This window comes from Pipra filicauda, unplaced genomic scaffold (genome assembly GCF_003945595.2).
Source record: "Pipra filicauda isolate LSUMZ 115617 unplaced genomic scaffold, ASM394559v2 scaffold209_size2725305_pilon, whole genome shotgun sequence".
Taxonomy (NCBI): Eukaryota; Metazoa; Chordata; class Aves; order Passeriformes; family Pipridae; genus Pipra; species Pipra filicauda.
This window is the reverse complement of record NW_024104320.1, coordinates 2675307-2692176: the sequence shown is the minus strand read 5'-3', so window position 1 is coordinate 2692176 and position 16870 is coordinate 2675307. Positions and strand designations below refer to the sequence as shown.

The 16870-nt window shown below is 47.3% G+C and overlaps 2 protein-coding genes across 7 annotated transcripts; one reads left to right on the top strand and one right to left on the bottom strand.

The window, feature by feature from the left end:
• Window positions 1-3: 3 nt before the first annotated feature.
• On the bottom strand, window positions 4-16641 carry PLA2G7 (phospholipase A2 group VII). Of its 6 annotated transcripts, none has more exons than XM_027719287.2 (11): window positions 16290-16641; window positions 9519-9643; window positions 6771-6921; window positions 6067-6160; window positions 5359-5427; window positions 4782-4929; window positions 3592-3705; window positions 3226-3317; window positions 2638-2811; window positions 1467-1615; window positions 4-1353 (listed from the first exon to the last, which is right to left on the bottom strand). In XM_027719287.2, the coding sequence occupies exons 1-11, from the start codon at window positions 16624-16626 to the stop codon at window positions 1250-1252; spliced, it is 1557 nt and encodes a 518-aa protein (XP_027575088.1). In that variant the 5' UTR covers window positions 16627-16641; the 3' UTR covers window positions 4-1249. The 6 variants fall into 6 exon arrangements, with proteins under 6 accessions (XP_027575088.1, XP_027575515.1, XP_027575171.1 ...); XM_027719714.2 differs by lacking the exon at window positions 16290-16641 and adding an exon at window positions 10515-10836; XM_027719370.2 differs by lacking the exon at window positions 16290-16641 and adding an exon at window positions 9815-10422.
• Window positions 10227-12190, top strand: IMP3 (IMP U3 small nucleolar ribonucleoprotein 3). The gene has a single exon (XM_027719831.2). It carries the CDS (start codon window positions 10494-10496, stop codon window positions 11049-11051), a length of 558 nt encoding a protein of 185 aa, XP_027575632.1. The 5' UTR covers window positions 10227-10493; the 3' UTR covers window positions 11052-12190.
• Window positions 16642-16870: the final 229 nt, after the last annotated feature.

Sequence of the window (16870 nt, the reverse complement as noted above, 5' to 3'; positions counted from 1 at the left end):
GTGGTAGGTTGGAAAGAACTTCATTAAATTTTGAAGGACAGGTCTTAGGTTGCAATCTCATTTTAAGATCACAGATTATGTAACATTTAATTACACTGTTAATTGCTTTGCTTGTGCTGCTTGCTTCAGTTTTGTTTGTAACCTCATTTTGAAATGAACATAATTAAGACACCCTTCCCATGGGGCAGATTCAGAGACTTCTGATCCAAAAATGACAGCCTTAAACAAGGCTGACCAGGTGGCTGCTGACACTGTTTGTCCAGGTATTACCATTGCTCTCTGTCAGTGGGAGCCAGCTGCTTCTCTGTCAGCTACAGACAGCACTGTACCTGGACAAAGATGAATATCAGGGGAGAATTAGTACCATGGGAGACCTCAGGAGATCAAGCAGTGCTAACAAGGACCATGTAAAGGGAGCTTTACAGGTGCCACATCTCTATAATTTCACCTGCAGGCTGTGTGATAGTGGTAACAGACATTAACAAGAGAGGAACTGCCTGGAGCTTTGCCCAAAGGGAATTACAGGTGCTACAACAAGAGTGACCAATTCAGAAGCTTTTGGAATAGAAATATTCTCTAGGTATGGCACTAAACACAGATCTTACATTTAAGTGGATCAAGTTCATACGAGGAGTCCTGTGTCTGAACAAACACCTTTCTCTGCTGTGATCTTAACTATTTCCTGTAGCTTTTACTGTGGTTTACTAAAATAAGGCAGTTTTGAAGACCACCCTCCACTGGTACCTTTCTGACTGGAAGGAGCAACAACCTGCCCCAACTCACAGCTGTTGTCAGAGTACAGCTGAAACTATCTAAATGACAAAGTGGTGGTTTTGGGGGGGGCTTTGTTTTGGTTGCTTGCTGGATGCAAACTCACTTAAAGCTTGGTAAGCAGAACTGTAGTTGTATTCCTTGGAGCTTAATCTGTCTCTCCGCAAACTTGACTTAGGTCAAAACCAGAAAGAGTATTTAAATTACCATGAAGTGATTTCCCCCAAGCTGCCTACAAAGCAGAAGTTACCCTGTTGCAGTATTTCAGTATTATCCTACTATCCATTCACTATTATCCTACTAACTCATTTGAACCAAAATCTCTTGTTTTATGGTAATGTAACTTAATGCCTTTTTTTTTTTTTATTCCACACCCCAAAAGCTGTGTAGGTGTTTAATGCCACCCCATGTCTGAGCAATGTCTGGCCAGCATTAGTGTCCTGATGTCCATGGCATTTTCAGTACTTCTTTGTATTCCTTATTCAGGTTCAGCTGGAGATATGTCAATATTGCTTCCAGGAATAACATTGGGTCCTATGCCATCCACAAGTGAATCCCACTTATCGAAATCTTTCTTAAGACCTGTAAAACAGGGGAAATAAAACCCAAGTGGTTTTGATCTTGCTTTAAACTGAATAAAAAGCTTCACAGGAATTAAATATGAGCTAACTTCTTTTCTGTAAACAGATACTTACTTAGATGTTTCTGCAGGAAGGCCAATGAAGCATGATTGCTGATATCAATAGCTTCATTTGGATCTATTTCTCCTTTTAATTTGAAAAATCTTGCAATAATTCCTCCACTTACAAAGGTAAAGTCAGGAAAGCTCTGATGTACTGATCCCCTGCAAATACAGAAATGATCAACAGGTTTATAAGAATACATTAAATCACGCAATTAAAATATGCAAAGACTTCAGTCGTGTCTTACACTGTTTTCTTTAGCAGAAGATAAAACACGTTAATCTCACAAGCATGCAAGATTAGCAGGAAATTCTGTACTAAGCACAGAAGGGAGGAAGGTTCGTACATGCTCAGTGTAGGTCACTACAGCGGCAATGGCAATAAAGCGTTGGCTTAGCAAAACATCAAGATAGAGTTGTTTTCCTTGTCTGTGGTGCAGGATAGAACCATCCACTGCACTGCTTTCACTGGGTGAGTGCAGAACTGCCCCCAGAAGGCTATTTAAAGTCTTCAGATGATGCATGCAACACTTGTGACCCAGGGCAGGAATGCACACCTTGGAGTATCTCAAAACCTGGAGTTACTGGCTGCTTTGAGAGGTCTGTCCCCAGTATGGGAGATGTATGGCTCATTTAAGTGTGCAGTAAAAACCTGGGCCATGAGGAAGGACAGAATCGTAGAAGCATTTAGGCTGGAAAAGATCTTTAAGATTATCAAGTCCAACTGTTAAACCAGCACTGCCAATCCCACCAATACACCAGGTTCCTCAGTGCCACTTCTGCATGAGTTTTAAATACCTCCAGGGATGGTGACTCCTCCACTTCCCTGGGCAGCCTGTTCCAATGCCTGACAGCCCTTTCAGTGAAGAAAGTTTCCCCAATATCCAATCTAAACCACCCCTGGTACAACTTGAGGCCATTTCCTCTTGTCCTATCACTTTTTACTTGGAGAAGAGACCAACCCCTACCTGGCTACACCCTCCTTTCAGGTAGTTGTAGAGAGTGGTAGGGTTCCCCCTTGAGCCTCCTTCTCTTCAGGCTGAGCCCCCCAGCTCCCTCAGCTGCTCCTCATAGGACTTGTGCTCTAGTGACTGTCTTTCTGCAGTTACATATAACTGCACAGCTCCAACAAGAAAGGAAAGATTCACCTTCAACCACAGAAATTATGGATCCTGGACACTTACTTGATAGTGATCATTTTCTTGTTTGTGTCATTGGAGATGAGCTTCTTAATCTTTAAGATGTTATCAGCCCACTGGAATTTTTCAGAGTTGATAAAAAGCAGTGGTTGCTGGACACTGTTCTGGTAAATGTCATCACCTACAGGAAGCATCCACACATCGAGGGCAATGCCACACCTGCCAAAAACAACTGGATATTGGCACAGAAGCAGAAAGCTTTTAATGGAAGTTCTCAGCATGCTTTGAGTTGCAAGAGACATGGGAAAGAGCTCTCTCTGATACTGAACAGGTTAATGAATCATTTTGTTTCAAAATTATTTCTACTCTGGGGGAAGAGAATTAGTCTGTTCTTGCATTTGTTGGTCTCCATTGCCAGGACAGCAGGGTCCCACAGTATCCTGATATAATAAGATACAGCTATTAGGTTCCACCACATCCCCACAATTGGAAGAAGCATGACTGGAGAAAGCAAGACATACCAAACAAACCTTTGCTTCAGTTGCTAATTAGTAGCTGGGGGATCCTAGAGAAGGTGCTCTGCTCCAGAGCTCTCCAGTGCCAAATGTCTCTTGCCTTGTTTTGCATACTCACCTGAATCTTATTTCTTTGCTGAGACTCTCAATAACTGTAGCACCACCAAAAGAGTGTCCCATCACAGCTATTCTGCTAGTATCAACAGAATCCTGTCAAAAAAATCCAGGTGCCGTAAGAGACTTTCTTTCCCAAACTTTTTTTTTTAAAGGGAATAATTTCTTAGGAAATAGATCCTATTGAAGTGAGAAGAGCATCATTTCAGCTCCATTGCTATCTATCCAGCTTGAGATGACCTGAGAATATGTTCATAGATCTACAGTGTGATCTTCAGAATAATTTACAGGAACCAGTTTAGAAATGGAAAAGGGAGACCAGAAGCATTATTAGGTGTTTAACAAAATGCAGTCGCCACCTTTCACTCACCTTTAGGCTGTTCCAGTCAAAGTCTGAATGTAGTACATTTGTTACTTCCTCTCCTGAACTGATTTTAAGAATGAGATTGAGAGCTTTGATACACTCCTGTGCTCTTTGCTGCACCTGGGGAGAAAGAGAGGTTGGGGTATCTGCACAATAGCCTTGAAACTGTCTTTACACCGGATAAACCCCAAATAAGAAACAGCTAAGAAGCCCATCTCATTTTTTATATATACACATCCTTGAAAACTGTAGCAAAGCTGTTGCAAATAAAGGTTTTCATTGTCCCACATAAGAACAGTTTTTAACTTCGATATGTCAGTAAAAGAGAAGCTTCAAGAAGAATCAAAAAACAGGAGTGTTCTTGGGAACCACAGTGTGTAGGCAGCCAGCAAGATGTCTGTGCACCACTGAATTTCAAATACATCCCAATCTCCTGACTTCTCTACTTGTGAAATTTGTAGACAATGGCTTCTGCAGGTTGTTTGCAAGCTCAGACATTACACACTGAGACTCATAAGCAGGATGTTGTAGGCATACAGGAAATGACTCTTGGACTGCTGTCTGTATGGCCCTGGGAGATAAAGAGAAGCATCTCCCTGGCTGAGTTTTCACTAGCTGGAAAATCACTCCCGTATTTTAAAGGTCAAGTTATGCTTGGAGGAGCTCATCAGTATGGTCACATCACATCTAGCATGGATACTGCTTATAAGCAGGAGGTCTGCACTGTTTACATTGCTAAAAACCACCTTCAGTGTGTTGAAGACTATGAAGCAAACATCCCCCTCAGAGCAGCCATGATTCATCTTGCTATGCAACTGTAAATGAAAGCTAAAGCGAGCCTAAGGCCACAAAAACATATGAACTGAACTCTGCGTCACTTATAGGCTGGGCTGGGCAGTAAAAGTGTGAAGACACAAAGAAGAAACAGAAAGTTGAGTGGAACCAGAGGACAAACAGCTGACTCAGCTCAAGAGTGCAGCTTCACGAGAAAGCTTTGTTGAGGAAGTTGTTTATGCTCTGAAGAAAACTGTTCTTGGCTTTTCCATCTTCAGGAACACATGACTTGATCCATATTTATATATACCCTGAGTCATGGCAGAAGACTGTAGACATTGCCAAAGGGAAAGAGTCTGCTAGTCAGCCCTAAACACAGCACTCCTGCCACACTTCCCAGAGCACAGACCCAGTCCAAGTACCTGCTTATGGCGCAAGCAACGCTCCTCCTCTCCAGTTTTCAGTTTCCTGTAGTAGATCCACTCCTTCTCCATGTTTGATGTAGACTCTTCCCGTGATTCAGAAACGGACCTTCTTTTACAATAATATGTTGCTGAAGCAGATTCATCTCTGTAATATCAGCAAAAGGTTATTTCTGGGTATGCATTCCATTTGGTCTGAGAAGAAGTCAGCACAGGTTTTAGATTTCACTGATCTGGAGATCCAGTTATCAACCAGTGCTACTGCAATTGCAACTGAGTGTAGACAGACTTTCTAAATTATGCAATAACCCCACCAAAACTCTCAACTTCTTTATATTCTCCAGATTCTATCTACTGTGAGACTTTTTACTCCAGGGCTTATCTAAGCAAAGTTCCTTTTGTTTAGGGAAGAGTTGAGCTATGGGAGCTATGCCCAGCTATGGGCAGGGCTGAAAGAGAGATGTCAGTTTTTCTTTTTTACAAAGAATCAAAAATTCTTCTTTAGAATAAATAACATTCTGTTCAATGTGAGAAAATTTCTTGCCATCAGAACTCCCAAAACATGCAGCATACACACCTGTGCTCGACAGCAGCCACTATAAAGCCCTGAGAAGCCATCTCTATGCAAATAGCAGAATAGATTGTCCTGCAATAAAAAAAACACTCTGGTGAGTCATTAACTCTTTCAACTCCACTGCTTTTTAAATGCTGACTACACCATGTATGTGCTAGTCCCCACTCGATATTTCCTTCTGTTTGAATTTGCTACCCAGCAGAGCATGTTTGTGTATGCCAGGCACCAAAGCCTGTTCAAAAAACCTTGGTGCTGTTTTACTGTCAGAAGGGAAAATGCTACTGTAGCACATACAGCACTTTGCATCTCCAAAGAGCTGTCCAAAAATCAACTAGCTAGTCTTCACAGTGCTTATGGGTCAGTAAATACCTTCACACCGATCATACAAAGGGAAAACAAATGGAGCTTGAGCAACCTGGTCTAGTGGAAGGTGTCCCTATTTATGGCAGGGGGGTTGGAACAAGATGATCTTTAAGGTCCCTTCCAACCCAGGCTATTCTATGATTCTATGATCAGAAATACATCAACCCTGCTTTTATTAACTGCTGTTGTTTCAGTGGAGGCATATTGACACACAGCAGCCTACTACTGAAATCTGTTTCAGCTCCAGAAGGATCTCACCCCCCTACTGAAAAACTGTTCAGAACCATCCTTGGTAACTGTTGTCTCCATAGACAACAAAAATAGTTTGTCAACAAACTGCAGAATTACCGAAAAGCTCCAAGTCCATGGGAAAAAATAAGAAGTGGATATTTTTCTCCTGGCTTAAAGGCAGCATTTGACTTTGCAGGACAGGTCACTGAACCTGGATAAAAACAGAAGTGTATGTCATTGTTACTGAAATGAGAGAAAGTGTTCGTTCCTGTGGGAGAGATCCCAAGAATGTGGTGACCACTGACTTCAGAGCAGTCACCCAAAGATAAGGTACTAAGTCTCATCTTTAAAATACATAAGACAAATCTGGATCTCATTCTGAAAATACTTACTACTTGGCAGAAGATACTTTTCCTCTCTTCTTCCCAGCCACAGTCTGGCACAAGGTCTACATATCTCCTAAATGCTAACAGTCCGGCATCCAAGTCTTGTTGGTATTCAGACCTTAGGATCTCTCCAGCTTTTACATCTTTGCACATTTCCCCGTGGGATTTGAATCCCAACACACAGGTGCAGCTTACCCAAGCTCTTCCTAAAGAAAGCTGCCCAGACACTCCTATCCACAGCAGTCAGGGACTGCCTGAGAACTTGGTCACATTCAACACTGAGCCTCCCTACAGAAACCCATCCCACAAAAACACTTGTTTGCTAAAATATATTTTTCAGTCCAGCAATACCACCCTGCTCTTGGAGCAGCGAGGCAGCGGCCTGCAAACAGAGCTCATGCACTAGTCAAGGAATAAAACTAGAACCAGTCTTACCAACGTAGTAATGGAAAAGCCTTTCTCCTACAATCCGGTACATATTAAGGAAGTCAGAGAGTCCCTGATAGTATTCTCGATCTGGAATCCATCGTGCCTCCTCAGTATCTGTGGCATCGCATGCTGGGTAATACAGGCGCAAGAAGCTTCCCTGGGATCAGGAGGAAAGTAAAAAAAGCAATATTGGCATTTCTTTATATATGGCAGAGAAAAAGGAAGATAAAATCATCTATATAAAGGGCTTGAGATGCAAGAATGACAGCTCAAGAGATTTAAGAGAATCTCATGAGAAAATTATTATCGTATACAGGCTTTGATGCCAATTCACTTTCTGTCCCTAAAATGAATTTAAAGTAGCATGAGATACAGAACTTCACAGGTAGAGATGCACATTACCTTCCCTAGGTTAGCCTATGGCTAATTCAAAATGCTCCATTTAACTAAGTTAATAATTTACAGTCACTACCGATTTGCTCCATTTCTGCATCTTGCTGGATCTTTCCTTCTGTCTTCCTCACTGGGAATGGTTCTATGATGCAGTTTTATAGGGCTGACTGTTAGAGGGGTGACTGAGGATGATCTGAGAGCTGGAGCATCTCTCCTAGGATGACGGGCCAGGAGAGCTGGGGACGTTCAGCCTGAAGAAGGCTCTGGGAAGACTTTAGATCACCTTCTAGTACCTAAAGGGGCTCTTAGAGCGCTGAAGAGGCACTTTGGACAAGGGCCTGGACTGACAGGACAAGGGGTAATGGCTCTAAACTAAGAGAGAGCAAGGTTAGATTGGATATTATGAAGAAATTCTTTACTGTAAGGGCAGTGAGGTCCTGGCACAGGTTTCCCAGAAAAGCTGTGGCTGCCTCATCCCAAGGCCAGGTTGGACAGGGCCCTGAGTAACATGGCCTAGTGGAAGGTGTCCCTGCCCATGGCATATGGTCTTTAAGGTCCCTTCCGATCCAAACCATTCAGTGATTCCATGATTTTATGACTTTGTCCCTTCACCCTTTCAGCTGGGAGCTGTCATTGCTTTCCTTGCGTCAGTGAGTCTCATGGAGCTGTTACTGACCCAACTGAGTTTGCTAAACTGGGAGAGGGGGGGAAAGGACCCCCTTGGATGTTTATTGTTCCACTAGGTTACCAAGACAGATTTTACTCTGAGACTAGTTTCTGGAAGTGTGGTCCAGCAGAGGAGGTGTGTCAGGGGCATGGTCTTGTGGCTATAGTGTTCCTGGCTAAACTGAGCAGAGGCTGTCTGTGAAGTTCTTGGGCAGCTGCACAGCAAGGGAACACAATATATTGTTCTTCCTCCTCAACAAGATGCTTACAAGTCTCTAGTGGTCCATCTTTCTAAACACAACTTTGCTAACCTGTGCTTTATCTGCTTCTGTTCCTTACCACCAGTTTGAATCTTCTTTTATTGTCTGCACTCCAGGTGTCCCAGGAAAGCACCCAAGCTTTCCACACTCACGTGGACCCTCCATACCCCTTGTCAGTCCTTTTCCTTTGCAGACAGCAGCAATGTACCAATGGCACACCTCAAAGCAGAGTTCTAGGCAGATGAACTGTGTGTAATCTGCATTCTTACTTCCTGGTTTGCAAGGGAATTTGCGACACACTATTCAAATTCACTGTCTTGCTCCAACTGTGCTTTTGGTTTAGCTAGTTAAGATCAGGGCCAAAATAAACATGAGCTTTAGAATAAAGCCTGATTTCTTGAACACTAATGTATCAGTTTACCAAAAGCTTGTTAAATGAACCTTGTTTCTATTTACTTATCAAAGTTGAACCAACCTTTGACACAAAGACCATTAAGGAAGAACCTCCCTCCATATTGGTAAAGATATTAACTCGATCTCAAAACAGTCCCAGTGAGCTTCCCCAGTGATTAACTGCTTACCAGAAAGGGAGAGATGTTCATTATCTATGCTTGAGAGAACTGGAATTGTTCAGAACGCTTATCAAAACAAAAACACATGGGCTGATTGCAAAGAGAAACTAATTGCTGCTTTGTGCTAATACAGAGTAAGCTCAGTAAAGGAAAACATGAACAACCACTGCAAACTGATCACAAGCTCCACTATGGCTAGTCTGAGGAGTAAAACCACAGTGTTACTGCAGGCGTATTGTTTAAGAAGCAAGAAGATTTGATACAGAAACCCACAAGTGAAGTCATTTGTCTACCTGTGTGCTTACTGTACCCATCTTCTTATCTTGGCTTCTCACTGTGCTAACCTCTTACAGAACTGACATCCTGTTCTTCTCAAGAGAGATAAAATCTCAAGAAGACATCTCACACTTTACCCTGCAGCTGGAACACTGCACACCCTCATCTCCCAGCCCTGCACTCCTGCATCTCCCAACACTGCAAAATCCTGTTGGGACCTTTGTGATGAGAACAGCTACAGTCACAGAGACTGCATGTGGAGTCTCCTCAGGAGCCCAGTGCAAGAGGGAGTGGTGGGGTGGATGGGACACAGTTTCTCTGCAGTATCTTGAGTAGGGGAGTCAGAAAGAAAAGGATATTAGGAGGAAGGAGGAATTGGCCATGGGGAAGGCTTGCAGGTTACATCCATCTAGCAAATGCCAAGTATACATCCTACACCAGGATGGAGAAGGTAGAAAGCTCAGCTGTGAATGTCAGTATGGAGCACACAGACAAGACCTTCTGTGTGACTCCTCTGTAAAACTACAGCAAGTTGTTTCACTGACACTGTGGCTTAAATCCAAAAGAGAAAGAATCAAAAGCTTTACCTCAACTGCATTTTCTGTCATCAGGTCCGTACATCCAACCGAGTGTGGCCCCTTTCCTTCAGGAATTCTGTAAAATCTCTCAGTGCTGTTGGTCCACATTTCCATTGGTGCCTTCACTGGCAAACCTGGACAAAAGCGCAAAGCAAATCAGGAGAGGGCCATGGCCTCTGTGACCAGATCACCCACCCTGAAACAAATCCAGGGCGCTGAAAATCCAGGAGTAAGAAATTCAAGATTGAGCCGATACATAAATCTGCTTTATGAGAATCAGAGAAATCCCGAATCACCAACCTGACCTGTTCTACTGGGGAATTTCCTTGGAGTATCCTGAATCCTAAGGATCAGACAGCACCGTGCACTTACAGAAAGGTGGGATGAAATCTTTGGCTGGGGAGGCCGCGGTGGCACTCGGGAGGTCTGCGGTGCTACGAACCGCACAGAGGGAGGATTTTGCGGCTCCTCAAGGAAAATCGGCCTATTCATCAGGAGCAGCGGGATGTCACGGAGAAATACAACGCCGCTGCCATTTTTCCAGGAGGAATGACGAAGCCCGGGTTCGATCCCTGGAGAGACAAGGGCGGGCTGCCCGTGACGGAGCGGGTGTCGGGGCGGTGCGGCCGTACCTGGGGTGACCCCTCCGAGCCGGGCTGGCCCCGGGGATGCGCCGAGCGCGGGGGGAAGCAGCCGCATCCCGGGCTGGGCAGCGAGGAAGCCGCTCCGGCCGCGGGGGTGGGCTCTATCCGCTGCCTTCTCCTTCGAGAAGGAGACACGGGACCATCCCCAACCCACGGCCCCACTGGGCTCGGCCGCCCCGGGGCGGGACTCCCGGGGAAGGACTCCCGGGGCGGGACTCACTCCCCGGCCGCTGCCAGCGGCTCCTCCCCGGAAGAACCGCGGTGTAGGCGGCCGCTCCTCCCCGGAAAGGCCCCTCGCAGCCGGCGGCGCGGCGGAGCCTGAATCCCGTATCTCGTCAAGATGGTGCGGAAACTGAAGTACCACGAGCAGAAGCTGCTGCGGCGGCTGGACCTGGTGAACTGGGAGGCGTCGGGCGGTAACTTGGCGGAGGTGCGGGCGCTGCGGCGGTACCGGCTGGGCCGGCGGGAGGACTACGTGCAGTACAAGGCGCTGGCCCGCTCCGTGCGCGCCTTGGCCCGGCGGCTCCGCGACCTGGGCCCGGACAGCGCCGCGTTCCGCGCCCGCTGCGCCGCCGCGCTGCTGGAGAAGCTGCACGGGCTGGGGCTGGTGAGCAGCCGGCAGTCGCTGGCCGTCTGCGAGAGCCTCTCGGCCGCCGCCTTCTGCCGCCGGCGCCTGCCCTGCCTGCTGGTGAAGCTGCGGATGGCGCAGAACCTGCGCCACGCCGTCACCTTCGTGGAGCAGGGGCACGTCCGCGTGGGGCCCGAGGTGGTCACAGACCCCGCGCTGCTCGTCCCCCGCGCCGTCGAGGATTTCATCACCTGGGTGGACGCCTCGCGCCTGCGGCAGAAGGTGCTCGACTACAACCAGGAGCGCGACGACTTCGACCTGGCTGCGTAGGGCTGCTCCGCGGGACATACACACGCTAGTGATGCCACCGCTGGATATTCACCCACCCCTTCCAGACGCACCTGGAAAGGGAGCCAGAAGGAAACTGCGCTTCCAGTGTGGTATTGCCCTCCTCCTGTCTCCCCTTTGCAGCTAATGGCTCCATTCATCCATGCGGAAAAAATTCCCTTCCACATCCACCACTTCAAGACTGTATCCAGTGGCCCAGCTCCGTTGTTGTCCCTGGTGTGTCCAGTGCCATCATCCCTGGCGTGCCCAGCTCCATTGTCATCCAAGTGTCCCAGCTCCATCATCATCCCTGGCATGCCCAGCTCCATTGTCATCCAAGTGTCCCAGCTTTATCATCATCCCTGGCATACCCAGCTCTGTGGTCATCACAGCAACCCAGCTCCATCGTCCCAGCGTGCCCATCTCCATCCTTCTTACAGCCCAGCTCCATCGTCCTTACATCCCATAAAGCAAAAGTGCTTGGAAAAGTCTCTGCCTGATCGCAGGAGAGGATGTGGTTAGGTTTAAGTGCTTGGCAGCTAATACTAGCTGCTGGAAGGGGTTTTAAACCTGGCCAAGTGGCTGATTTAAGACTGTTTGGCAGCTCAGCTGCTGTTTTTTGAGAGGTTGCCCTGCCAGTTCCTCCTTCAGCTGTTGGATGCACAGGAGCCAGAGTTGCTGCTTCTGGAAGGGTTTCCCCTTGATACCAAGCAACGTGTACATAAGGAAAATGTGAGGATTGTTGGGGGTCAGCAGTAAACAAGGAGGCCAAATACTGCATTTCTGGAACTGTTAAAGCTTTAGCCAAATATGGGATAAAAAAAAAAGCCAACTTTATTTTCATGTGAAGATGTAAAGGGAAGTTTAATGTGCTGAATTCAGTGTCTTTGCTGTGTGGGTCTCCAGCTGACAATTAGGCATCATTTACAGAGCAGGATCTAACTGGGGAGGCATTGGAGCAAAAGCTGACCTAACCATAACTGCAAATATGGGGGGAACTGTTGCATGTAGTACATTAGCCAGACAAAAACTAGTACTCAAGGGGAACCTTAGGCTTTCTGAGACTGTTGGGAACTTTTTTTCCCTTTCATTAAAAAAACAGAAAAACAAAAATAAAATTTTTTTGTAAGTTGGTGGAGAAATGTGTGGACTATTTTATGATATAGTTTCTCTGAGAGTTTGTCCTGATTTTTAATTGTTCCACAAAGGCCCATTTGTCATTTTGTAGAACTTTTTTTTTTTAATTTGAGGTCTTTTATGTAACTTACATAACCTTTTCTTTTTTTGATAGCTGTAAGGCTATTACTGAATTCTAATGTGTTTTTTGTTAGCAGTGCTTTCTTTCCATTACCCAGGGCTATGAAAGGATTTGGCAGTAGGTTTAGGAGCGGAGCTGTGACTGCCCTTTCCAAGTCCAAAGGGCTGGAGTTCAGCTGCCACTGAAGCTCTGGGTCTGTATGCTTTAATGTGGCTTTTCTAAACAGAAAGATGTTCAGGTGAGGGGTGTTTTTGAGATTTCAGAAACTGTCATGACTGTTTTTTAAAAGGCAAACTAAATGTTAAAATTTCTACACATCTCATAAGCCAGCTGTATTAAGCAGAACATTAATTTATAAAGCAATAATAGATATTAAGAAAAGGACACCAAATGCACCTTGCTTATGGTAAGAAATACAAGTTGAAAACACATTTTGCACCTGAAGTCTGACTTTTAAACACCTTCCCAGCTTTCCTCTAGAACAATGTCATTATTTCTTGGGAAATTCGGAAGGTGCCCAATTCAGGTACAGGTAAAAATGGTGCTTTTGCTCTTCTTTACTCTTTTGGGGGAACTTGAATAACAACACAGTGACTGTGCGGAGTGTTTTACTACTCATATGATAAACTGCTGCTCTGCCCAGTGTGTCCAGCCCTTGAAAAAACAGCAGAAAAAGAAATATCAAACCTCCAGCCTGTCAGCCTCCATAGTTTACATCATCAGCCCATTCTTTTTGTATTAAACCAACTTTTCAACCTTCATCTGTGCACCTCCAGCACCTGCAGCAGAAAAGAAATGACCCAGCCCCTTGTAGGCTGTTAAGTTAAGCATTGGGAATTGATTTCCCTATAGGTACTTTGGGATAACAGCATCCATCAGCCCTGCTCTCCTCCTGTGGTACTGGAAATTAAATTCTTATGCTCTCTAAGAAATCAGGCTGTGGGTTTATATGTCTGTATGTGTTCTAAGTCTGGAGTGTCACAGCTATGCTGGCTGTACAGTAGCTGAGGCCTGAAATGAGCGTCTTGCTCCTCAATTTTTAACAGCTGGAGTCCTCACATGCCTCAGATGAGAGCCGGGTCCACTTCAAGCATGATAAACAGGTAAAATGGAAGTTCCAGCAGCATGTCCTCGTTCCTGATGGTGAATTCAGCCAGGGAGATGATGGCTTCCTCGTGTCTCATGGTGGTTTTGCCTTCAGTTTGTGGGTTTGAGTTTGTTTGCCAGAGCTGATGTGCTGTGGCTGCTGCAGGGCGGTTCCCGCAGCGGTTCCGGAGCTGGGGATTGAAAGGGCACAGGAAGCAGCTCCGACAGCCTTTCCCAACACTTGGATAAACACAGAGGCTTTTTTTAAATTCCAAGGCTGGATCCAATGTCAGTATAGATCAGCACGAGCTTCCATGGGTCTGTGTGAACTGGCATGAGGAGATGGTCCAGCATGGAGCTTTTTTGGGCCAAATCCTGCAAATTCCCCTCTAGTGCTCCAGGGATTTCCAGTGGGAGAGCTTATGCATGTGAGAGCAGCAGGATGGGGTCCTGGGTGTCACTGTGCTACTTCCCAGCACTTTCTGAAGTGGGCTTGCTGTTCCTGAAGGGGCCTGACATCTCCATGAATCTTCTGGGAAGTTGCTTGTGCAGGAGGACAGAGGATGGTGGTGCTGGTGTTGGAGCAGGCTCTCCATGTGCCTGACAAAACTTGATCGTTGTCACCTTGACAAGTGTCTGTCTCAGCAGCTGGGGGCTGCAGAGGTGCCAGCTTCTCCAGCAAGGGAGGAAAGGGCTTCAGGGGGCTCTGGGAAGGGTGAAAGCCATTGGCAAATGGTGAGCAGTTCCCAAGCAGGAGCGCTCACTTGGGTAGTGGGCAGCTGGAAGGGAGGTTTTACCAGGACCTATGGTTTTAGATTTGGGGTTTGGCTTTTTTTTCCTTTTTATTTTTTTCTCCTTTGTTGTTTTTTTTTCTCCTGACCTTGTCTTTTCCTTTATTTGAAGGCTGCCAAAGCAGGGGAGCTGAGCCTGAGGAATGTGAGGGAGCTGAAGGAAAGAGCCCTTCACACTGGCGCCTTTTGTGTTGCAGAGTGTAAAAGGCTGAGGCTGTCACTGAAATGCTAATGTGTGTTTTTTTCACTGATCTAAGCCACTTATTTTCCCAGTAAACAAGCATGCTGCATGTTTTAAAGGCTGCTTCCATGCAACATCTTGATGTGGCTTAGTGCTGACCTCAGTAATTCAGTGACAGCACATCACCATGAGCACAGAGGCTGGGGAAGGTCAGTACATCCCCCTTCTCAAGATCAGGAATGGAGACTGAGAGAACCAATGGTGGAGCATGCTCATCTCAGTAGCGCTCCCCAGTATGATATTCCACAGTGGTCAAAGGTGTCACTGTCCCCTTCTTGAGCTCTAATTAATCTGTTTTAAGGACATCCCCTGCCTGATTTGGCACTGCAGATTGAACCAATGAGCGATTTCTCATCACCAGGGCATGGGATCACCTTAGTCCCTACCACAGATACCAAAACATTTCAACACTCACAGGGTCTGGGGGAAAAAGCACACGTAAGCACTATGACAGCATTTACCTGAGAGCCCCAGCTCTTGTCCTTGCTTTCTAATACCCCATTTTAAGGACTGAAAAAACTTGTTACCCTTAGCTTGCTGGTTTGGGCCTGCAGCAGGACTTGGGTGGTGAGAAACCTGTCTGCTGTGTGGTTGGGGCATGGGGATGTCAGGTGGAAGCAGCAGGAAGCAGCTCTGCAGTCAGCAGGAGGAGGCACTTGGGTTCAGTCTTTCCATAAACTGTGGAGTTTCTGGATCCGGTAGTTAAATCCAAGTGTATGTCCCACAGCAGGAGCATCCCCTATCATTTCTCTGCAAGCACTGGAGAACAGCCCCTTCCTGCATCATATTAGCTGATTTTGAAGAGATAGAATGTTTCACTCCCAGCAGGTAGAGAAAGGGGAGGCCACCCACTAATAACATCGGAGAAGGGATTGGTGTATCCTCTGTTTCCTGAGCTGCCTCTTAGAGGATCTTATTTATAAGTCACAACAGCTTCTTGGCTGCTATAAACATGTTAGTGGGTTGGTAAATGCAAGCCCAGGCAGCACCACCACCCCTGGTCCCTCTCTGGAGGAGCCACCACCTGCTGCTCCTGGAGAGGCTTGGATGGTTGTGTCACAGGGTAAAATACTGTGGCAGTACACAGGGTAAAGTACAGTCAGGCTGTTCTGACGTCTGCCAGTCCACCACCTCACCACTGAGTTCATCGAGCTTAAAACACATCAGGAAACCCACGTCTTAAAATCACCATCCCTCTCCCCACCAGCTCCAACAGCAGTTGGGGTGCAGGGTCCCTTGCAGGTATTGGGATGCTGGGTGTGTGGGAGGTGAATGCTGTGCTGGCAGAGCACCCAAAACCTCCAGCTGTGTCCCTCTCAACCTCCCAGAAGTATTTAGGCGGGCAAGGACGCTGGAGGTCACTCAGTCCAAGCCCCTGTTCAAAGCAGGACACGCCTCGGGTCTGCACATCTCAGACCCTCGCTGTGAATTAACTTTTCCCCTTCCATCTAGTCTGAGTTTCCTCTGCTGCAGCCCAGCACTGCTGCTTCCCATCGCCAGGCTGGGCACGGCCGTGTCAGGAGGTGGGTTACTATTCCCCACCGGAAAATTCGCCCTACACTCAACGGCGAAGGGGGACGTCCACCGGAGTGAATCCCACCCCTCCGCAGGGACGCACAGGGATTTGGGGCCAGATACGGGGCTGGAAGGGAGGAACTGGAGAAACGCGATCCCTCGAGGACTAGGAACAGGCTTCCTGCATGAGTCGGCTGAACCCGGGGAGCGGGGAGCGCTGATAACCTGTGTGAAGGGCTGCGCAGCAACCACCCAGCTCTTTAAAATCCCCCTCACGTCACCGTCGCTCCTCCCCGTGCTCTCCCCAGACCCTTTTTTTGCCCTCGAGCAGCGCCTGGTGCTTCCCATACCTGGTGTGCGGTGTCCCGGTCGCCCTGTGCTCCCGTCCCGCCGTCCAGAGGAGCAGGACGGCCACCCAGAGCCCTGCGGAGCCAGGGGAGCGGCGGCTGCTCCCACAGGAGGACGTCTGTCCCGCAGGCAGAGCCACTGCCGGGCTCTGCCCGAAGGGGAGGGACCAAACTTTGCCTTAGTTTTCAGCTGAGACAATCTTCCCGGGAGAAATCTCCCCTGGGCCTGGAAAACAAGTTTCTGGCACGGGGCCATCCCAAGCAAAGACTGCGCGTCCCGGCGGATCCCGCTGCCGCCGAGGTGCCGGGCTGTGCCTCCGTGTGGCAGGGACGGGATCATATGTATGGATTCTGGATGTCCCGGCGGTGCTGCCGAGCGTGGCGGAGTGGGGCTGCGTCAAGCACCAGGAGCCCCAAGAGAAAATTCCCCCGGATGGGTTGCAACATCCCGCGGAGAAGCTGTGGCTGGACGAGGCGGGGGGGACCAGCTGCGGAGGAGCGCTTTGCCTCAAGGTCGCTCCGTAAAAAGCCGAATCTTTTCCTCTGGCCTTAGGAAAAGGGGGTAATCACACTCTAGGGAAGCA